Source organism: Odocoileus virginianus, chromosome 2, assembly GCF_023699985.2.
Source record: "Odocoileus virginianus isolate 20LAN1187 ecotype Illinois chromosome 2, Ovbor_1.2, whole genome shotgun sequence".
NCBI lineage: Eukaryota > Metazoa > Chordata > Mammalia > Artiodactyla > Cervidae > Odocoileus > Odocoileus virginianus.
The window spans coordinates 27,476,190-27,498,274 of NC_069675.1; the positions used below are offsets into that span (position 1 = coordinate 27,476,190).

Consider the following 22,085-nt stretch of genomic DNA (forward strand, 5'->3'; position numbering starts at 1 on the left):
TGCAAAGCCAAACAAAAGAAGAAGTAACCTTTAGTTTTAGAACTCTCAGGAGAAAGGATAGACAGAGCAAGCCAGAGCTGGTTGGGTGAGGCCTTGAGAGCTATGAGCGTCATTGGACACTTGTTTATTAAACAAGCAATAGAGGTATTTTATAGAAACATAAGAAAATATGGATAAGCACTTAAAAAAAATCTCCTTACCTCACTGACCTGACACTGTGAACATTTTTGAAGATAGGGAGGCAGGACATCGTTGGTGGGTACAAGCCTAGATGCCTGGTGTAGAGTCCCACTTCCCTACCTAGGGGCTGTCTTAGAGGCTGCAGGTGAATTATAGCAGTCCTCCCCTTATCCGTGGTTTCACTTTCTGCGATTTCAGTTCCGCACAGTCAACCCCAGGATGAAAATATTGAATGGAAAATTCTAGAAATAAACAATTCATAAGTTTTCCGTCTCATGCCATTCTGAGTAGCATGATGAAATCTCCTGCCGTCCCACCCAGGACATGAATCATTCCTTTGTCCAGTGTATTTGTGCCGTATATGCTACCTGCCCATTAGTCTAGGGAAAAACAGTACATGTAGGGTTCCTGGACTGTTGGTGGTTTCAGGCATCCACTGGGGATCCTGGAATGAATCCCTGCGAATAAAGGAGGGACTATGATACTTGACCTCTATAGACCCATTTCCTCATCTGTAAATTAGGGATAATAATAACTACTTCCAAGGGTAGTTGTGAGAATTAAAGAAGCCAGTCCAGTAGTGCTTACCACAGTCCCTGGAATATAGTAAGCACCATATACAGGGCAACTGTAAGAATAATAATCATTAGTATTTTATTATGTTTCTAGATTTTTCCTATATAAGAAATGTTATGTATAATACATGTATTTCCGTGAAGATAGGATTCTGCTGTACTCTTTTGTAAATTTTTACTCTCATGCTTATCTTTTCATGGACAATTTTGTTATTACTATTAGCTAACACTGCTTTACCATTGGAATAGACCTGGCATTAAAGATTTTCCACATGTTATCACATTCAGTCCTCAACATTAACTCTGTGGGGCAAGTACTGTATTATCATTTTACAGATGAGAAAACTGAGGCTAACCAGTTTAAATAATATATATGTACAGAGCTGGCGAGTGGACCTTTCTCCTGCAAGGAGAAGGGAGAGGAGACTGACTGGAAGCCTATGCTGGTAGATCAGAGAGGAATCGTGTCTGTGCTTGGTCCTTTTTAACCCGTGGCAGGTGTGTGCTTTGGGACATCAGACTGACAGGTGTCCGTCTGGTTGACTGCTCCTGGGCTCTAGTGGCGTTTTCCATTTTTGTGATGGAAATCACTGATATGAAATGGAATCTAAGGTCCAGTACTGGGCTTAGTTGTTCAAGCAATTTACCCAGAAGCAGTTCTTCATCTTGTTCTCCAGAAGCTTTGACACAGCCATCTAAGCCACTGGCCACAGCTTCCTCACACTTCCCTGTCTGTCCTGGGCATTCACCTTAGACCCCAAATAGCCCCGAGCATTGCCAGTGGATTGACTCAACCAGCAAGCCTTTGCTCAGTCTTCACCCACTGGAAGCCCTGGTGTGGACTCCATGGCGTGCGGGATGGGAGGGCTGCTGAGAAGACACGAGATGCACACAGGCAGAGCTCCTTGTCCCCTGTGGCTCAAGTGGCCGATGTGAGCCCACATCAGCTCGGCGGGAGAGTCTGGCCATGCCTTGGATGGGGGAGTCCTGAGGATGTCAATTCTGGGGGTGTGATGGGATGGCATTGAGGTTCTGGAGACTAACCCCTGTCTCTCAACGTAGGAGCAGCTCAGAGAGGAGGAAGGAGAAGTCCCGAGATGCAGCCAGGTGCCGGCGGAGCAAGGAAACAGAGGTCTTCTACGAGCTGGCGCACGAGCTGCCCCTGCCCCACAGCGTGAGCTCACACCTGGACAAGGCCTCCATCATGCGGCTGGCCATCAGTTTCCTGCGCACGCACAAGCTCCTGTCCTCCGGTGAGGCCGCGAACCCTGGGCTCCCCGCCTCCCCCGTGTTCTCACACGCAGGAGCCCGAGTTGGAAAGTCACAGGCACAGAGGGAGGGTTTTCCTCCCCAGGAACCCCCACTCTGCACACCTTCCACCCACAGCAATGCCATCATTAGCACTTAGTTCTCTTTTGTTGAACCTCTTTCCAGTAGTGGCCTTGGCGGTGATTACAGTCATGGCTGAAGCCCTGGGCCGTGGAGGGGACACAGAGGGCTGGGGGCGTGAGAGCCGCTGGTGCTGGCTCCCAGTTTCCAGTCCAGGCTGGATGAATCCTTTAAGGAACATCTTAGTGTGAGTCTGCCGGCCAGCTTCTCCAGAAGGCAGAGGCATGCCCATATGACCCTTCCCTCTTACTAGCCAGGATGCCAGGCAGATTATTCAGTGTCTATGCCCTTAGGTTCCTCATCCATAAAAGGGTTAGAATACTTATTGCTCGGGGTATCTTTAAGAATAAACTGAGATAATGTCTGTGAAGCACAGGCCCAGCCACACTGGGGAGCCCCGGACAGATAACCATCTCCCCTCAGAACCCACGAATTCTTACCTTCCCTGCTATCTCTGCAAGTCTCAAGGTCACAAAACTTTTTTCCCCCTGCTCAGAGTTCACCTTCTTCAGAATACCATTTCCTGTTAGTCCTGACCAGGAGGAGGAGGCCTGGGGCTTCTGCCAATATCAGATCTGACAGATAGAGAGTCAGTCCTTTCTAGTCTGCCAGTTGTGTAAGGAAACTGAGCAGGGGGCCGCGCCCACCGCCCCCACCCGGCCGTGGCTCTGTCAGTGGCCGCGTCCGAGGTGGTGAGCAGAGCGGGGCGGCAGGGGGAGTTCTTTCGTGCTTGGGTTTCAGTTTTCCCGAGTGAGCCGTGTACCTTGGAGCGGGGTGGACTCTGCCATCCTGTTATGTAGCGGCTATTCTGGGAAGGAAACCCAGAACAGAGGGAATCCAGTGTGAGGCGGGGAGGCCAGAGCACCATGTGCTATTCTGGGCCCGGGAGCACAGGAAGGATATGGGGGGAAGACTTTCAGAAAATAGGATGACAGAGCAGTGGGTCCAGGGGTTGGAGGGCTAACCCTGGCCTGAAAATCTAAAGCATCTCAGAAAAGAGCAGACAGGAGGGAGAGAACCCAGGGGGAAAACTTCCTCTAAAAATACTTTGAAAGAAACAGTGCAAGGCGATGGCAGACATGGTGTCATAGATGCTACAGAGAAAGGGAACCATGGGCTGAAGTGTAAGAAAGGCCTGGAAATGCCATCACAGGGCATGGATGTACCTCTTTCCTTTAAAGAAGCATGTCCTCTAGGACAGGTGAGGGCAGTGTCTGGCCATGTTGGAATCATCTTTCCATTTGCACAGAACAGGGAGTGGAGGACTCAAGGGCTAAACAAAGACCCCTTCCCCACACCCAGAAGCATCTCGTCTTCCCTGTTCCAGTACTTGAAGTTCCACTCTGAGACACTGAATGAAATTCCACTTTTAGACACTAATTTCTTTGGGTTCATCACTACTTCCTTTCACCACCATCACCCCTGTTCCTCCACCAACAGGGGTCCCCAAAAGGAGTAATACATTAATCCTGAGACAGCTCTGTGATTGAATTTGGGCTTGGAGGATGTTTCTGCTCATTTCACGGATGATTCGAAGTGAGGCACAGAAGAGTTAACTTTGCTGCAAAGTCACACATTTAGCACCTGGAGCTCAAGTCCTCTTGAATCCAATCCTCAATCCAGGAGGGCAGGAGCATTCTGCAGACTTGGTCGTCATCACCTGAAGATGTGGATGGGGCCTGGTGACTGGGGAGAAAGGGGGTCTCCCTTGGTGGGGAAGCAAAGTTAAACGGAGGTGTGGGGGGCTGGTCCTAAGCAGTGGGGTCCGTAGGAGGTCCTTACACACTCAGTGACTGTTTCTACGCTTGCTCTTGGTGCACGGCCCTGGGTTTCCAAGCTCTCCTGTGCATAGCCACCCCCTCCTCAGTGTTCAGGGTTGACTCGGACAGGACACATATCAGAGGCTCTGAGCATGTCTGCCTGTGTGTGTGCTGGCGAGAGCCCCTGTGGGCCAGACACACCTGGGCAGATGGGACCAGGGTGGCCACAGCAGACCTCACATATCCCTGCCCAGGGCCTGTTGCAAGTTGTGGACACAAAGTGCCTGCCCTCTGGCTGGGCTTTTCCCGGGACCCACCAGAGCACTCAGCATGTCAGCAAGGTCCTCTCGGTCCCAAGGAAAGAAATGACAGAAAAGGATAAAAAGTGTCCACATTTGGTCATCTGATCCGGGTGTCCTTGAAGGAGTTTTCATAAAACATGCATTGCCCGGGGGAGGAGGTGATGGATGGCTATCTGTGCCCCCTCTTCCACGTTGCTGCCGCACACTCTTTAGACCAGTTATTGACGTTGTTTTTAGGAGTTGTATGTGAGATGATCTTAGTCATATTTTGCTTGTTTAAAACATGCAGTGCAATGAAAAGATGTACAGGATTTGTGGGCAGTTGGACCTGCCGTAGAACCTCAGTCAGACTGCCTTTCTTCTCTGCAGTCTTGTGAAAACCTCCTTACCACCCTCCAGCTCACTTTCTCAGCTGTACAAAGGGGCTGCCAGTACTCACTTGCAGTGCTGTCCAAGGATGCTGGATATAAAAACCCTTATCCTCTTGCTGCCATGTATTAGGCTCTCAATAAGTTACAGCCTAGAGATAAGACTGGCTATGATCAAGTAAATAGATTGATATGTATAGGCTTTTGGGGGAAAATTATATAAATGAAAACCCAGTGTAAACCCTTACTGTCCTCTTACTACCTTCTAGCAATTTCTAGCAAAATGCAGAGTCGCCAAGCCTTACTAAGTCAAAATAAACCACAGATCCATGATTGAAGCATTTCTAACAAAGGTGAGCGTCGATGTTGGCTCCCTTTATGATAGGAAATAGCTGGTTGCATACTTCAGAGTTCAAAAGGCTAAAAAAGACCAGGTTTTGCTTTAGAAAAGTTTCTTCTTTACTTAGTAACACGTTTCCCTTTGATTTTCACAGTAGGCTGTTCTGTGTGGGAATGTTGGAGAGGAAACCTCAGCGCTGAGAAATTCAGGCTGGGAGTCTCGGCGGCCGATTGAGATTTGTATCACAGGAAGCAAACTGAAACAATAGCTTTATGATATTAGCTTCCACGCTGGGCTGAGAACAGAACACATTCTGACGGGAACATCAGTGGAAATGCCACTTGATTGTCTTAAATCCTCTTTCAAGAGGAGCCCCACAAACTGTACGCAAATGAGGGTCACTCCTGCATTTGAAGGGCCTTCAACAGCAGTAAATATGCAAAATTGGCTTTTCACTATGAAATCAATGTTTGCCCCCCCCCACACACACACACACACTGGTGAGGGAAAAATCAAATTCATTTTACACAAGAGCTAGAGATCAATGTGAAGCAAGATTTCTAAGACAAATGTCAAGTTTATGATTAATTCATTGGCATTTGCTTAGTGAAGCCATCACTGTTAATAAGGGATGATGATTTCCTCATCTCTAGACAACCACGGGGAAGGCATTAAAATGTGAGACAAGAGATTTTAGCTTTTTGCCATGACCTTTCTACGCAGGAAAAAGTGAGATGCAAAGGTAAAATTGTGGGGGCAGCTATGGTTTCTGGTGCCTTCTTATGCCCCTCTTTCAGACTTCTTTTCCCAGGCATTCACCCCTACTTTCTTTCTGTCTCACCCTCTTGTCCCACCCACCCTCCAAACCAAGGCCTCTTTCTGTCCTGTTGGAGAAGAGCTGAAAAGTTGATTCGTGCCAGGATCTTGATCGCTGAGAGCCCTAGTGTACAGTCTCTTCTAGAGATACTTTGTTCCAATCATTCCCTTAGCTTAGATTTGATATGTCTGGTCCGTCAGCGGGTGTTTGCTGCCCCAGCCCTGTGCCATATTTTAGGAGGGGTCATACAGAGAGGTAAGACAGGACAGTAAGTCATGTACAGGCCAAAGAAATGCATTTCTAATGGTGGACTTTCACAGCCCTTTGGGAGGCCCACAGGTCAGATAAAACACAGTGCCCTCTGCCAAAGATGTGAGGGTAACCTCAGCCTACTACCTGGTGATGGTGGTGTTTCAATGTGGGGCTGATGGCCAGATAAGCCATTCAAAAATAGTTTCCTCGTGGCTTGACTGGGCTGCTTTTGCAGTCAGCACATCCAGGGCCCAGTGGAGTCATGGGTCTCTGGGCCCAGGAGAGCCCGAGGAAAAGAATCAGTGTAAAAGGGAAGCCCCTTCAATGATAACTATGGGGTGACTACCCACCAAGCACATTTCCCCCGGGAGGATCACATCAGAGTGGTTTGGAGTCCAGTAGGAACACTCGGAACTTCTCAGAGGAGGAACAGAGGGAAAATAACCCTGGCACCCTCCGCAGCAGCACCTGTGACAGCTTGACCCCAGGGGCCCGGTCAGGAGCATCTGCCCCACCACTGCCTGCTCACCCCAGATGCCCAGCTCCTGCTGCCCCCACCACCCCCCGCCCCGGGCCCAACCCCACCCAGGCGGTGCTGCCTGAAGGAAATGCACGGTGCTCCGGAAAAAGTGCTCCGAAACCTCAGCCCGCGCATATCCTGGCTGTGGGGAGTCATCAAAGCCTGTTTACTGGGGCTATTTTTAGCTTGAAAGAATCTTGTTGTGCTCTTGGGTGCAGTGTATTGAGTCTCTGCAGAGTGCCTCTGATCTGCATGACCCGCTCCTCTTCTTGGGGGTCAGACCCTGAAGGGTCCTGGGAAGCAAGTAACTGAGACCTGGAGCCCAGGGCTATTTAAAGAATCTGCTGAGGGTTTATCAAGCACCTACTGTGTGCTCCTCTTCATTGGGCACTGAGGATTTCTTCCGGATTGTTATGCAACTTTACGGCGGCTTATCTGTCTTTTCCCCACTGGTCTGTAGATTCCTCTGGGGAAAGGATGCTCTTACACCTGACTTTCCTGAGGACAGGGCTGAGCACCCAGTAAGTGACACTTGTTGACAGATGGCCTGGCTTCATGCCCAGCATGGGGCAGACATGTGGCAGGAGTGTGATAGCTGCATTGTGGGTGAGCGAATTGTCTGTGTGCCTAGCACTGAGTCAGAGATTAGTGATCCCCTCAGGAGACATGATGTTCCCATGAGAGAGGAAAGGGGAAAGGCAGAGCCGTCTTCAGCCAGGTGATGTGCCTGGAGCCCCAGCCCCTGGAGTAAGGCGCTGCCTCCGGCCCCGCAGCCTCTACCCTCAGCTCCAAGCTGACAGCAAGCTGGCCAGGTTCCGTCTGAAGTCCCCAGGAGGACAGGCAGGTGCTGCAGGAGCAAATGGTTCCACAGAGGAAAGAGGCCCTGTTGTTTCCAGGTCCCCATGGGGCTGGCCTGCTGGCTTCCTGGTCCCCCAGCCATTGTGACTTCAGTCCCAAGATGCTCTGTTTCCATTCGTGGGCTCTGTCCGCCCCTCTCCCTCCCTCCCAGAGTCCAGCTGGCCAGCTGTTGTAGCCAATTTCACCACCTCCTGGAAGCAAGTGTACTGGGCATGGATGGAAACCAGTTTGGCTGTGCTGGAACTGTTAAAAACAGGAAACTTTAAGCAGAACTATTTCCTCTGGGCCTGGCTAACCCAAATCAGGTTGTCTTGGGATGACTCCAGATTTTGAAGTCAGGGTTGCCACTGAGATCAAAGAAATTGAAAAGAAGAAAAATCTTTTCACTAGGCCAGGAATCACAGGACTGGCCTCTGCTGTCTGGAGAAGGCGTTCACCTGTCTGGTGTGATTTTTAACAGTGCTGAAAATCTCTTCTTATGTCCCCCAAATAGGTCACCACTTGCCAAAACATGTTGATTTTCCCAGCATTGCTTCTAAGTCACTTCAGTCATTCCCAACTCTGTGCAACCCCATAGACGGCAGCCCACCAGGCTCCGTCCCTCGGATTCTCCAGGCAAGAACACTGGAGTGGGTTGCCATTTACTTCTCCAATGCATGAAAGTAAAAAGTGAAAGTGAAGTCGCTCAGTGATGTCCAACTCCTAGCGACCCCATGGACTGCAGCCTAGCAGGCTCCTCCATCCATGGGATTTTCCAGGCAAGAGTACTGGAGTGGGGTGCCATTGCCTTCTCCGTTTCCCAGCATTGAGGTGGCTTATAGGACTAAGTTAAGGCAGTGATGGTCTCCACCTGTGGTCACCAGCATTCACATCATATGAGAATTTGTTAGAAAAGCAGATTCTCAGCCCCCAACCTGCATGAGTGCATGCTCACTCAGTCATGTCTGACTCTGTGACCCCTTTGACTGTAGCCCACCGGACTCCTCTGTCCATGGGATTTCCCAAGCAAGAATACTAGAATAGGTTGCCATTTCCTCCTTCAGGGGATCTTCCCAACTCAGGGACTGAAGCTGTGTCTCCTGCATTGGCAGGTGGATTCTTTACCACTGAGCCGCCCGGGAAGCCCTGCCCCCAACTTGAGACCTACTGAGTCAGGAACACTGCTCACAGGGCCCATCCGGGGCTGGCTCTACAACTCTGTGTGACTCTGCGGTCCCCTGGGGACTTCCACCATTAGAAGGGCCGTGGGCATGGTTTGATGTTTCAGTGAGAGATCCCACATTTTTACTTTGCTCTGGTCTCAGAAATCCTTGTTTTAGCAAGTCCTCCAGTGGTCCTGGTGCTTGCTCCACTTTGAAAGCACTAGGTCAAGTCGTGGTCTCTTCTGAAGCCCCTGTTTAAATTTAGGTGTTAACCAGGAGTGTGAATATTGGCCGCGGCACCCCCCACACCTAGAACTCTGGTTCATTATCCTCAGCTCAGCTGACCAGTTGGTTGGCAGGGACCCTAAGCAGGGATCAGGTGTGGGCATGTGTGTGGTAAAAAGGCCATTCCCAGTCTCCCATCCCATAGGCTAGCTACCTGAATCAGGGTATGAAGAGGAAAGAATTTCCCTCATTTTGTTCTACTATTTTATCAAAACACAGGGAAGTCACTAGGATACACTCTGTATGGCCCAGCTCTTGGCTCTGAAGGGTGTCCTGTCCCTGGACAGCATCAGTGACCCCGGCACATTCACTGATGCTGTGTCCTCAAGATGGCTGGTCCCCAGGGGTGCCACTGAAGCCCCTTGGTAGGAACATCTCCTAATTTGGACTTGTTCTTCTGGAGGAATAACAGTGTATGGCCCAGAGCTTACATTTAGGGGCTCAAGGGAAAAGAGAATCAAATAAATCCAGTGCCCTTGCAGGAAGTCCCTTGTCCCTTGAACAGCATCCACATGTCTCTTGCCAAGTGGCCCATAAATTCAATTGCATTTTACATTCCCTCCAATAGACTCAGTTTGAATCACTTGTTTTTTAGTTAAGTGAATATTAACTTTCGTAAGTGACAAATTATTCTATGATCCTCTCATTCTGTAAATTAAGGTAAGGTAAATTGATGTTTTTAGTGGATGAATACAAGTTTTTATAAGTAAATGTATGTTTGGAGTTAAACAATGAGCTAGGAGAAGCAGGGCTGAACTAAAGTCTGTGGTCTGAGCAATAATAACCAAGGGTCTGGGGCCAGAGCTGAGGCTACATTTTGCAGACAGCAGAGGTCTACTTGATAGGCCAGGGCCCCCCAGAGTGGTTGGGGAGTGGATGCCTTTCTTGGTTGCCCCTAGCAGCCACCTCCACAGCCTGCCACTAACACAGCAGCCTCCTCCTGTGGCTTCACACCTCTGATCCTCACTCTCTCCAAATCATCTTGCGTGCCATTGCTGGATGAATCTCCCCAAAGCAATGGTCTGAGATGGCGCTCCTCCAGGCCATTGGACTCACGAGTCTAGTCGATGAGCCTGGGGCACAGACCCTCCTTCTTCTGCCAGGTGGGCCTGTTCTCATCCATGGACAGCTCCTTCCAGGCTCTGCCTCCTCCATGATTTCCAGTGTCTGCCCAAGCCAGTAGGCCCAGAAAGCCCTACTTTCATTTAACAGAGTGAGATCCCTGCTTTTCATGAGTCTCTTCAAATGCCTTTCTTTGAACAGTTGTCTGTGACCACCTCAAAGTGACCCCCTCTTCCTGGGAACCCTTCCGCACTGTCTGTATTCCTCTTGGGCACCCACCTCTGTCACCCTGAATTTTTTACTTAGATTTGTGGCTTGGGTGTGCCACCCAGCCCCCATTCAGGTTCTGAGCAATGTGAAGACAGTGACAGTGTTGTAGAAGGAGCCAGAGAGGGAGAGAATTTATGCTAGTTGGTATGTTTTAGGCATTCTCCATACTTACCTAATCCTTACAAGAGATGGGAATTATTATATTCATTTAGCTGACGAGGAAACTGATATTCCAAGAGGTTTTCACTGACTCTTTGTTATGTCAGTTACAGCCATAACCTAATAGGAGGAATAGAGTCAGTGGTTATTTGACTCCAAAGCCGATGAATGGTTAGGAGTGTGGCTTCTGGATTCAGCTGCCTGAGTCCACAACCTTTATAGCCTTGGGCAAATGACTTAATCTCTCTGGGCCTCATCTGTAAGATAAGACAAAAAAAGTAGGGTCTACCCCACAGGTGTTTTGAAGATTACATAGCATTCTCAGTGATAGGCTGATATGTTATCATTGCTCAACATCCATTAGGGAAAATGACAGTCCTGACTACTCCTGTAACTGCCTTGACATCGGTGACCCCACTGCTGCCAGTACCACAAGTACAGTGCCACAACTGTTCTGCTCGTGAAGCCCCCAGCAGGGTATCCTCCATGCAGTGGTGCTCATCAGATGCCTGCTCCTTGGGCATGTGGCGGACACTTAGGTGGTTGGCGGTGTGCGTTTCCAGAAAAATCCATCTGATGCCTTTGAGCCATCCCTGGAAGACACCCAAACACACCAGTCACATCTGCTTTAACCCCACATTGATGCAGGCTGTTCAATCCCACCCCCTGTCTTTCCAGTTTGCTCTGAAAATGAATCTGAAGCCGATGCTGACCAGCAGATGGACAACTTGTACCTGAAAGCCTTGGAGGGTTTCATTGCCGTGGTGACCCAAGATGGTGACATGATCTTTCTGTCGGAGAACATCAGCAAGTTCATGGGACTCACACAGGTGACACCCTGCTCGGGCTCCTTCAGAAAGGGAAAATGTTTCCATTTGGGGGTAGAAATTAGTGGAAGATTCTGATCACCTCCCCCCTGACCTTTTCCTTCATGCACGCACCCTCCTCCTCTCTGATCTCAAGCCTCAAACCTTAGAAATAACTTAGAGCCCCTGGCATTGGGCTAGCATTGCCAGTGGCCATCCTGGCAGACAGCTCTGCCAACTGGATTGCAGACCCACCCTTGTCAGTCATGTCTGTCATGACCTCTATTACACCTGTGTGTCTGTGGATCTGCCGAGTGGAATATGAGAAGATCTGACTCAGCCTCCTCCCTCTCTCCAAACCTGAAAGGGGGCCCAGCTTCCTCTTGGAGACTTCTTCACTGTCAGGAATAATGAACCCAACCTTGTTTTTTGAAACAGGTAGAGTTAACAGGACACAGCATCTTTGACTTCACTCATCCCTGTGACCATGAGGAGATCCGTGAGAACTTGAGTCTCAAAAATGGTAAGGTATTCTTGGGTGTGTTTCTTTCCTTCTTAATACCACATGGGGAAGGAACCTGTCTCCCCTTTGTGTACTAACGTAGGATGGATAGATCATGGCCATCATGATCCAGAAAAAATAGACACCCATAGAAAATCCAACAGGACTTTGGAGATGAGATCAAGAGCCCTGGAAGGACTAGTACTCAGTATTATCTTTTGCTGGCTCTTGTGGTGCCTGAGATCAGACTCCTAGGGCACTCCTGTGGGTTAGGACACCATCTCCAGGAGGTTTCATCACTCATGCTGAGTGTCCAGCATCTTTTCCGAATGACACCATCCAAACCAATCAGCTTGTCTGTGCCAAAATGTTCATGGGAACTGTTGCAGCTGTCCATGTGATGGTTGTGTAACAGACTGCCCAAACATAGTGGGTTAAACAGTCCTGTTATTGTCTCTCATGATTCAGTGGGTTCTATGGGTGGTTCTTATGCTCCATGTGATATCAGGGGGCTCAACCCAATGGGATAAGCATAGGGCTCACCCACACCTCTGGGACCTTGTGGCGGTAGCTAGAGGCTGGAGCTCTCTGTCACTCCATAAGGTATCGGAGCCTCTTCCTCTCCACATGGTCTCTCCAGGGTAGCCAAACTTCTTATACTATATTCTTAGCTCCCTTTTGGGGAACTGGCTCCCCAAAAGTGCAAAAGTAGAAGCTGCCAGAAGCCCTCTGAAGGCTTAGTCCTGAAACTGGTACAGCACCACACTTTGGTTAAAGTGAGTTACAGACCTGGCCCATTCCCTGTGGGAGGGGGCTATACAAGGCCCTAAATACTGTGAAACATGGCTCACTGGGGCCACCTTTAGAGACTAGCTACCACCGGGGCCAAGGAAGGAGTCTGGTCCCCCAGTGATTAAAAAAAAAAAAAAATGGAACAGTGGTTTTGATGGAGAAAGTTTAAAAGGTCTTGTGCACCACTGTCTACCTGTGGGGGCTCCAGCAGGTGCCAGGGGATGGAAGGGCCCATACAAACAGAAAGCATTTTTCAGGGACAGTCAGAGCTGGCTGCTTCACCTCTTGTAACTGGGGACAGCCACGCAAAAGCTCTAATGGACATATTGTCAAGTGGACGGAAGCTTTAAGAAGAAGGGAACTCAATGGCTTTCAAGGTCCCTTCTGAACCTGAGAGTCAGTCTCTGCCCTGGACAGACTGTACCGAGTCTAACATCCCTTTTTACAGCTCTCACCTGTCACTGACATGGAGCGTGTACTTACCCAGCCTGAATGACAGAGGCAAGGCAGTAGTATCAAGCCTACAAGGTTTTGCTCTTATTATCACACATGCTGAAAAAGCACACATCTCATCCGCCTACTTCTACCCGTGTTACCAACTGAGCCTGCAGAGTGCAGGATCCCCACCACCTCCCCGACCCCCACCACCCCTCCTCCCCCAGCCCCTCTGCTCTCCCTCCTGAAGGTCAGCTGGCTCTGGTCAGGCACAGGCTGGGGAGCTCTCAGGGCTGTTCACTGTCTTCTCTGTGTTGAGAAAGTCTTGTTTAGTTCTGTGAGAAAAAGCCTACCAGACCTTCTGAATCCCTTTCTAAAACAGGCACTGGAAGCCTGAGAAAACCCCAACGTCACTTATTTCTTCTCTACTCTGGAAACCCTTGGGTTCTCGGTCTCAGTTCAATCTCTGACCCTAGTCTTAGTCTGATCATACAACTTGAACCAAGCCCCTTCATTGCTCTGTTCCTGGGAATCTTTCTCTTCAAAGTGACAGTGTTGGACCAGGCAAAGTCTAGGACCTTTCGTTCTCCAGTGCTGTGACTCAGCATGACTCTGCTCTGTTGATCTGAGTTGAACGATAGGTCTCTCGGTCCCTGTGTTGAGGACTTGAGATCAAAATCAGTGAATCATCAAAGGCTTTGAAGGTGCCGACCTGCGTGGACTCGTGATCTATAAGTAAAGGGTTAGTGTGATCACCCAGAGGCAGATAAGGCTGTGAGGCTGCTTGTGGAAAGCTTTGAAGGCCGGCAACTGAGCCTTGAACTTCATCCTGTAGACAGAGGGGGCTGTTGGAAGTTTTTGAGCAGAGATAGGGGTAATCTGATTGGAGCTGTGTTCAGAGAGATTAACCAAATGACAGGATGGGGAAAATCCCGACATTAACAGGTTAAGAGGCTACAACCAGAACCCATGCAACAGCCACAAATGAGTCCCTCCTGCCCACTGCTCCACAGCACCTGAGCTGGTCCTGGTAGTGTGTCCAGACCCCAAGATACTAGAACATCTCATGATGTGCAAACGCCACCTATGGAAGCCAGAATTGTGAAAAACATCATTGAGTATGGGAGAGGTGATTTTGTGATTGTGATAGGGAGGAATACCCTCTCATAAGAAAAAGAAAAAGATTCACCATCTGGTCTGTTACTCAGTGGCCTCTCTTTTGATGTTTATGACAGATTAAAAAGTGCCACAATCCATTTGACACAGTGATTTGGGGCTGTGTCACTCAAGTCACTGACCCCTGGGGGTTTCAGTCCTGAGGCTATGCCAGAGGAAGGGTGTGACTATTAGAAACAAGGCTCTGGGTTGTTCTGAGATGCTGGGTAGTGGGGCGGGAGTGTACCTTGGAAGGTCCAGAATGGCAGAATTTAGACATGGACAGGGGGACACCTCTAGGGTTTACTGCATTCATCACTTTTCTTTTTTTCAGTGGGAGAAGTCCTGAGTGGGCAGGTTATTTGGAGACCATAAGGAAGGAAGCAATCTTATTTGTCTTGGTGATTTTTTAAATCCTGACCAAGAAGGGATATGATCCCTACTGAGTTAATCCTCAAGGTGAACTTGCTCACCACAGGAGATTTGGACCAGCGGTGTTCCATGAGCCTTGACATGTGTCACTTTGGGAAGGGAGCACATGGTGTGGGATCCTGAACACAGCCACTGTGGGTTAACAGTAGGGCATGGGAGGGACAGGAATGGGGAAAAGACGGGGGCATCTAAGGGAAATTTCCCACCTGAGAGGCTTATCCCTTTGGAGCGATTGTGATCTTGCTTGGATGATCCTTTTGGAATTCCTTCTATGGGGCCCACCCAGGGGAGAGGTTTGCTAAGATCATGGCCGATGGTCACTCATTGCCTGACCACTCTGCAGTGTGAGGTGTGGTGGGAAATAAAACAGTGGAAGAGTCCCAGCCCTTCAGGAGCTCACCCTGCAGGGGAGACAGGCTGGAGGTGAGGGAGCCTTGATCCACAGCAAGACAGCACAGAGCGCTCTGGGCAGGCTACGGGAGCTCACAGCAGCTCCTCAGGATCACACACAGACACACACACACCCCTGAAAAACTGCCCTGCTTCTGACTACAAACAGAGCTAACTTCAGCTGGCTCTACTTACCTTCTCCACCCAGGCTCTGGTTTTGGGAAGAAAAGCAAAGACATGTCCACAGAGCGGGACTTCTTCATGAGGATGAAGTGCACGGTCACCAACAGAGGCCGCACGGTCAACCTCAAGTCAGCCACCTGGAAGGTAGGACGTCAGGCCTGGGTTTGGAGTCCCGGGGTGACCCCCACCCCCACCCCCTGCCTCCACCCCGCCCCCGACCCCATGTCTGACCCTCCGCGGCTGGTCTCCAGGTCTTGCACTGCACGGGCCAGGTGAAGGTCTACAACAACTGCCCCCCTCACAGCAGTCTCTGCGGCTGCAAGGAGCCGCTGCTGTCCTGCCTCATCATCATGTGTGAGCCGATCCAGCACCCATCCCACATGGACATCCCACTGGACAGCAAGACCTTCCTGAGCCGCCACAGTATGGACATGAAGTTCACCTACTGCGACGACAGGTGGGGCCCGGCGGGGAGCGTGTGTGCGCATGCGCGTGTGGTTGTGCCTGTGGTCAGGGGGCGGGTCCGCGGCAGACATGTTGTATTGTTGGGGGCAAGTCACAGTTTCATCCCGCCAGGGCTGGCAAGGGTCATACTGGAGTGTCTCCTGTTGTCACCCCAGAGCTGTTCTAGAGTGCAGCTGTTGTCATGGTGGATGGAGGTGGTGTGTACATCTTCCTCCCGCCGCGCGCGCGTGTGTGTGTCTGTGTGTGTGTGTATGAGAGAGAGACTCCTAGATCTCCAAGCCTCTCTCCACTCTGCTTCCTGGGAAAAGAAGGTCTAGAGGTCTCTCCATTGGCACAGCCAGTGAGGAGGCCAGCTGGGAGCCTGGAAGCTGCCCTGCAGTCACGTGACTCCTGTGTGTTCTCTTCTATTAGTGAGCTCTTTCCTCAGCCTCTGCTCCTCCTATGTCCTCCGTTCCAGCCAGTGTCCAGCCCCAGTTGGAAGGCTTTTTGATGAAGGGAACTAAGTCAGACTCCAATCCCTGAAGCCAGGCCCAACTGGAAAATTCTTTTACCGGAGAGTATAGTGGTTAAGAGCCTTAATGCAGTGAGAAGGCTTAAGTTCCAATCCGATAGGAAGTGTTCAGTGTTAGCTATGATTCCCACCCTAAATTACTTCTTTATTAAAGTAGTTGAAAGAGTACCCAAGGTCATACATGTAATCCATGTCACTCTAGTTTTAGCTCAAGGTGAGGATCGAAACAGGTAGGGAAAAGGTTAGAGTTGTCATGGGAGGGGTGGGAAGAACAGCTCTGACTCCTCCCCACTGCCTGGCCTCTGCCCTCCGCTCTGTGCCCGGACCTTGGAGATGTGGGCGGATCAGGAGGTAGAAGCAGCAAGGATGCCATGGGCAATGGCTGCCATCAGGGAGGCAGGGACAGGCCAGGGGCTGAGCTGGGCCAGGCAGGCCGGGCTCAAGGAGATGCCACAGCCACCCACCATCTCGTGCATGATGGAATGGGCCCTTGGGGATCTCCCCACCCGACTCTGGCTTTCAGCAGTGTCCAGGGTCACCACGTTTGTCCAGAGTCATAGTTCTGGGAGCAGCTCTTTGCTGCTGCAGGCACTCCACTCTCACCTTCTAGCTTTCTCCAGAAACCCTGAGATTGTGGCTTCCCCTTCTCTAAAATGCATACTTACTGCCCCCCCACCCCCATTTCACAGGATCACTGTAAGATGAGTGATGGCCATGGAAGCACTTTGAAAAGCACAAACCCCCTCACTGATGGGAGGCTTTTTGTTCCTTCTGGCGTCTTGCTCGCTGTCCTTGTCCTCCCCTGAAGCTTGTCTCCCTGCTAAACTCTAAGGGGCCGAAACCACTGCTGGAGATGTGTAGAGGCTGGGGGCCTGGAAGAAGGAGAGCCTACCGGCAGGAAACTGCCTCACCTTCCCAGCCAGCAGGAAGCCACAGACCCCAGGAGGGAGCCTCCTGCTCAGCAGCCCCCAGGCCCACCCACCTTCCTCTCCTCTGCTGGATGTCCCAGGGGTGCAGTTTTCTTCGTGGATGGGGCTCTACTTTCCAGGCTCTGCCGAGTCTGTCTCCCCTGATTCTGGACTGACCTGGTGTTTGCTGCTGCCACTCCTTAGAACTGGGCTCCAGGACAGATTTAAAAACTCTGGTGAAAGTGCCCTAGAGTCATTCCTGTCCCCTAGTTCTGACTACCATAGTGCTGCATTCAAGACTGTTGCAGGTAGTGGGTGGTTTGAGATGTAGAAAGAAGCGCTCTAACCTCATAGGGAGAAAATATCCAATATGAAGACTGTGTCCTGGAACTTTGGCACAGCCAGCAGTTATTATGGTTATTCATGTTGTCATTATTGTGATATGAGGATAATTAGAGAGAAAGACTATTGCAAAGGCAAGCACCCGAGAAATCCATGCTGTGTAAGGTTATTTATCAGATGCATTCTTTGTATTCAAAGGACCATTCTGGGCAAAAGATACAGTTTTGTAATGTGCACAGCCCTAATGTGACCCCAGAAGCACTGGGAAAACCCTACTGTCCTAGAAAATAACTTCTCATCCCTAGATAACAGGAAAGAAGAAATTTTTAAGTGTTAAGACTTTGATCCTTGTTAAAGTAAAGGGAAAATTCCTCTGGAAAGAGTAATTTGAAGTTATTCCTCACTCTTTACCATGTTTTGAATGAATTTCAGGTCATTTCCTGAAAGCTTCTAAGCTTTGGAAAGGAAGAAGGGGCAATAACATGAGGAATTGGGGGCCTAAGAATGTGGAAGACCCTCCTCCCAGAAAGGAGAGGGACCCTGCGCTGACTTCTTAGTTTGCTTCAGGTCTGGTAGGCAGAGTTGATCCTGACTTGAAGGAACCTGTGATTTAGGGCTTTGTGACTCAGAGTGTGGAGGGTGATATTACTTGTAAGGTTTGCTGGATATAGTGCACTTTCAGCAAAATCTTGTCTTTCAAAAACCTAATTACATGGGCCAAACTCTGAATTCAATGGTGCTGGAGAGATGGATGCAGAGGCATTTAAAGACACAGAAGGCTGTGCCACACATAAGTTGTGTTTAACGGATTAGGAGATTAGTTCACAAGGGCACAGACATGGCTTAGACGTTTATAAAGTGACTATTTTAAGTCCTTAACACCTATGTGTTACTTCTCAGTTGCTTTGATGAGGACTAGGATTTTTTGGTTTTGGTAGCTTATCTTGTTTTTACTTTTTGTATTGGGATGGGGAAAGGTATGCACACATTCATGCTTGCTCTCTCACAGGTATGCACGCACGCGCACGCACACACACACACACAACTCTTCCAAGATCAGTGCTTCAAAACCAACACTTACATATCATAGTAGGGTGACCATTTCATTTTAATCAAGGAATTCACTAGATTTAATGACATCTGGCACACATGAGAGGCTGTGATTTCCCACAAAGGGATTCTTTTTCCAGTGGGAAAGTTAGAAAGAATCTGGTGAAAATGTAAGGCAATTAGAATACACAAAATCACTTTTAAGGTTGTTTGGTACTTTTTCTTAGTTGTATTGAGACCACAGGCATAATCAAAGAAACAGACAAAGGATCATGGAGAAAAAGAGAAGGGAGAAGAAAGGAAGCAGGGAGGTGAGAAGTAAAATAGAAAAAAAAAGTAATCTTGTACTTAACTCTCAGGTTTCCAAAATCAGTTGAACCAGAGGCAACTTGTCCTGAAAGATCTGAATTTGAATAAAGGAATGCAAATGGTTCAAAATGCATTCATCCTGCTCCTCTTAATAAAGAGTCAAGACCATACCAAGCCCTGTATTATCTGAAACAGCAAATATTGTTAGAAGAGAATTCCATGACAGTTTATGTCAGTCACATTTATTTGTATATACAATCAACTGCTCTCAATGGAGGCAGTAAAACTGAGCAGCAAGTTTAAAGAAGAATATCCTGATTATCAGTGTAATGGATGAACTTGTCTCCATTCACAATTCAAATAGTTTCCTAAAATGAGCAGCCAATTAATGAAGTGTTATTTATTGAACATCTACTATGTATCTAACTCGGTGCCAGAGACTGATTATATCAAAGAAGGAAAAAGATAATTCTTGGTCTCCAAGAGTCTGGAGTTGGAGACATGAGTTCATTAAGAACCATTCACCCAAAAGGAAGGCAAAAGTTGTTCCCAAGTAGTTTAAACTTCAAGATGGGGTCGTTCTTAAATTCACGTGGAGGCGCCATCTAGTGGAAAAAGAAAGTAACTCTGAAAGAAGCCAAGTCATCAGGGAGAGCAGGGCAAATCTGTAATACACAAAATCCCTCTGTGATTTTGTGTTTTATGAGTCTTTTTGTATCTTAGAAATAAATTATAAAAGCAAATTATGTGGATAAGAGAAGTATCAGTAGGGAGAAAGTTGTCATAACAGTAAAAATTTCAGATTAACAAAGAGGGTCATGTAATTTTTATTTTTATTTTTTAAATTAATTTGTGTTTTTATTGAAGGATAATTGCTTTACAGAATTTTGTTGTTTTCTGTCAAACCTCAACATGAATCAGCCATAGGTATACATACATCCACTCTCTTTTGAACCTCCCTCCCATCTCCTTCCCATCCCACCCCTCTAGGTTGATACAGAGCCCCTGTTTGAGTTTCCTGAGCCATGCAACAAATTCCCGTTGGCTATCTATTTTACATATGGTAGTGTAAGTTTCCATGTTACTCTTTCCATACATCTCACCCTCTCTCCTCTCCCCATGTCCATAAGTCTATTCTCTATATCTGTTTCTCCACTGCTGCCCTGTAAATAAATTCTTCAGTACCATCCAGTCAGCTTTGATTTCAGTTAGCATATATTTCAGCTCTAAAATTCTACTTCATTCTTTTTCTTCCATTTATTTTTATTAGTTGGAGGCTAATTACTTTAAAATATTGTAGTGGTTTTTGCCATACATTGATTGACATGAATCAGCCATGGACTTACATGTGTTCCCCATCCCGATCCCCCCTCCCGCCTCCCTCTCCATCCCATCCCTAAAGAATCTGAGGGCAACCCCTTTTTGTCACTGAATTAGGGCAACATAGGATGTAATAATATCAGAAGTTACAGTTTAGTGAATTAAGATGCCTACATTTCAAATTCTGTGGGTCAGATTTATAATTAACTCTTTTTCTACAAAGAAGTTGGGAATGGTACTGGTGATAAAAGTGAGGGATAGTTGAGAATCTTTAAGAGACTGTCAGTAAAATTATAGCAAGCCATGAGATGTAAAACACACACATCAAAACACCTGAAAAGTGATAGTATTAATGCCCAAGAAGAAAATAGACTGACTTTGGGCAAATTAATAGTAAAAGATTATATACTTTCATTGCATGCTGAGATACATTTAACAAATTATTTTACTTTTTTTTTTTAGAGGATAGATAGCATCTTTAAATGCAAAGTAATCTTTGCATTAGGCTAATATGTTACATATCATTTTTTAGTTTCATAGTCTGTTCTATATATTTTTGCAAACATAGTAGTCTTTCTCTACCGATTGTATGTAGCAAGGTATATATAATGTGTTTTTTAAGCCCCTGAGTTTAGAAGACACTTGAAATGTTCTCCTTGTGCATCTGTGTCTCTTCCAAACAATGTTCTTAAATCAGTCCTAAGAAAGACTGAGCATATTTATGAGAAATGCTTGTTTATCATCCTGTCTAATCTGTTCAAAATATTCCTTGGAAGAAGCAGCTCTTTGGAATTTATTTCAAAGTGTGATAGACCTCACAATTCAAAAATTATTCATCTGCATGATTTGCCTCTCTCTTGCTACAATTCAAGGCAACTTTCCCCTTCCTGCTTGTGGGTTTCAAGGTAATGAAAGGCAGTTGCGGCATTTGGTGGCACTCAGAGTCGGTCCAGGATTGAACCAGGGCTACCCTCCCATGTACACTATGTATATATTCACCCCACCTGTAACACATAACACTGACAGGATGCAAATTAATTATCTGTTAACTACAGAGCCAGTTGGATATTCACTTAACTATGTACTATTGTAGGAAAACACAAGGCAAACGTGTTGTTTAAAGCAAAGAAAATCTGGATTGAAATACATGAAATCAAATGACATTGAAATCTGTGGTAGTGAATAGTCTGGAAATTAGTTTGCGTTAAGGAAATGCAGTTTCAAAGCTAAAAAAAAAAAAAAAAAAAGCACATACAGGAACCAAAATGAGGTGAACCCAGTATTACTTCGGAGAGGCCATGGCCAGAGGAGGGAAGGAAAGAAAGCAGACCTGAATAGAAGGATGGTTTTATTAGCAAAGGCATTCTTTCAAAAACAAATAGGTGGTTATGAAGTACTTAAAACTTTCATCCTCTCAAATAGTTTAAATACTCTTCTAACCATCTTGTTTACATGATTAATTTACTGAGCAAATTCTGTGCCCGTGTAGGGAATGAGTAAAAGCTGCAGCCAGACCTTGTTTGACTCCAGGCGTGGCGTGTGAAGCAGGGAGCTCGCTGCCCCATTGCTTGTGGGCGGCCGAGCCGGCTCAGGCCCGCACTGTTTCTTCTGCCTTCAAAGTCACACGGCCCTGACCCTGCTGCCACGGGTAGTCCATGTGGAAAGAGCCTCACAGCATGAAGGGTAGAGAGCAATGAATGACCAGTAACTGTCGTTTTATGCTGTGAGGCAAACCCGACTCTGAAATTCAGAGAGCCCAGCCTTCTGACCCACATATTAACTTGGGGCGACACTAACTTCAGATTTTAACTACCGTTCTTTCCCTCTCCATTTTCTAGTTTCTTTTTTTCTCTCTTCCTCCTGCCTCTGCCTCCTGTGGCTGCCTGTCAATGTCTGTGTCTCTCTCCTGGCCTCATCCTCGGTCCGGTTCTCTTCCTACTTAATTATGAAAAAGGAACCTCTATGCTTTTTCACTTCTGAAGTCTGGTGAATTAAGCCCCTTTACATGTCCCTCTTCTCTACAAACAGAATAGCCATACTGAATTGACTTTTGAAATTTATGGGTGACCCTAAAATGACTTTTTTCCCCCCTCCAGAGAGTCAGGGACCCTTAATTAGAAAGAAAAAGAAAAAAAAGTTGCCCTGCGTCTGATGAAGAGAGCAGATGAAGCTATGTTATCACAGCCCAGCTCTGGAGACTTCCCTG

The 22,085-nt window shown here is 47.8% G+C and overlaps 1 protein-coding gene across 1 annotated transcript in view; it reads left to right on the forward strand.

The window, feature by feature from the left end:
- The window catches only part of EPAS1 (endothelial PAS domain protein 1), a 91,806-nt gene that overhangs the window by 49,659 nt on the left and 20,062 nt on the right, over positions 1 to 22,085 (forward strand). The window contains exons 2-6 of the mRNA XM_070477681.1: positions 1,818 to 2,008; positions 10,958 to 11,109; positions 11,524 to 11,608; positions 15,000 to 15,118; positions 15,226 to 15,431. Of these exons, the coding sequence (XP_070333782.1) occupies positions 1,818 to 2,008; positions 10,958 to 11,109; positions 11,524 to 11,608; positions 15,000 to 15,118; positions 15,226 to 15,431 (753 nt within the window). The remainder of the gene's footprint in view (positions 1 to 1,817; positions 2,009 to 10,957; positions 11,110 to 11,523; positions 11,609 to 14,999; positions 15,119 to 15,225; positions 15,432 to 22,085) is intronic.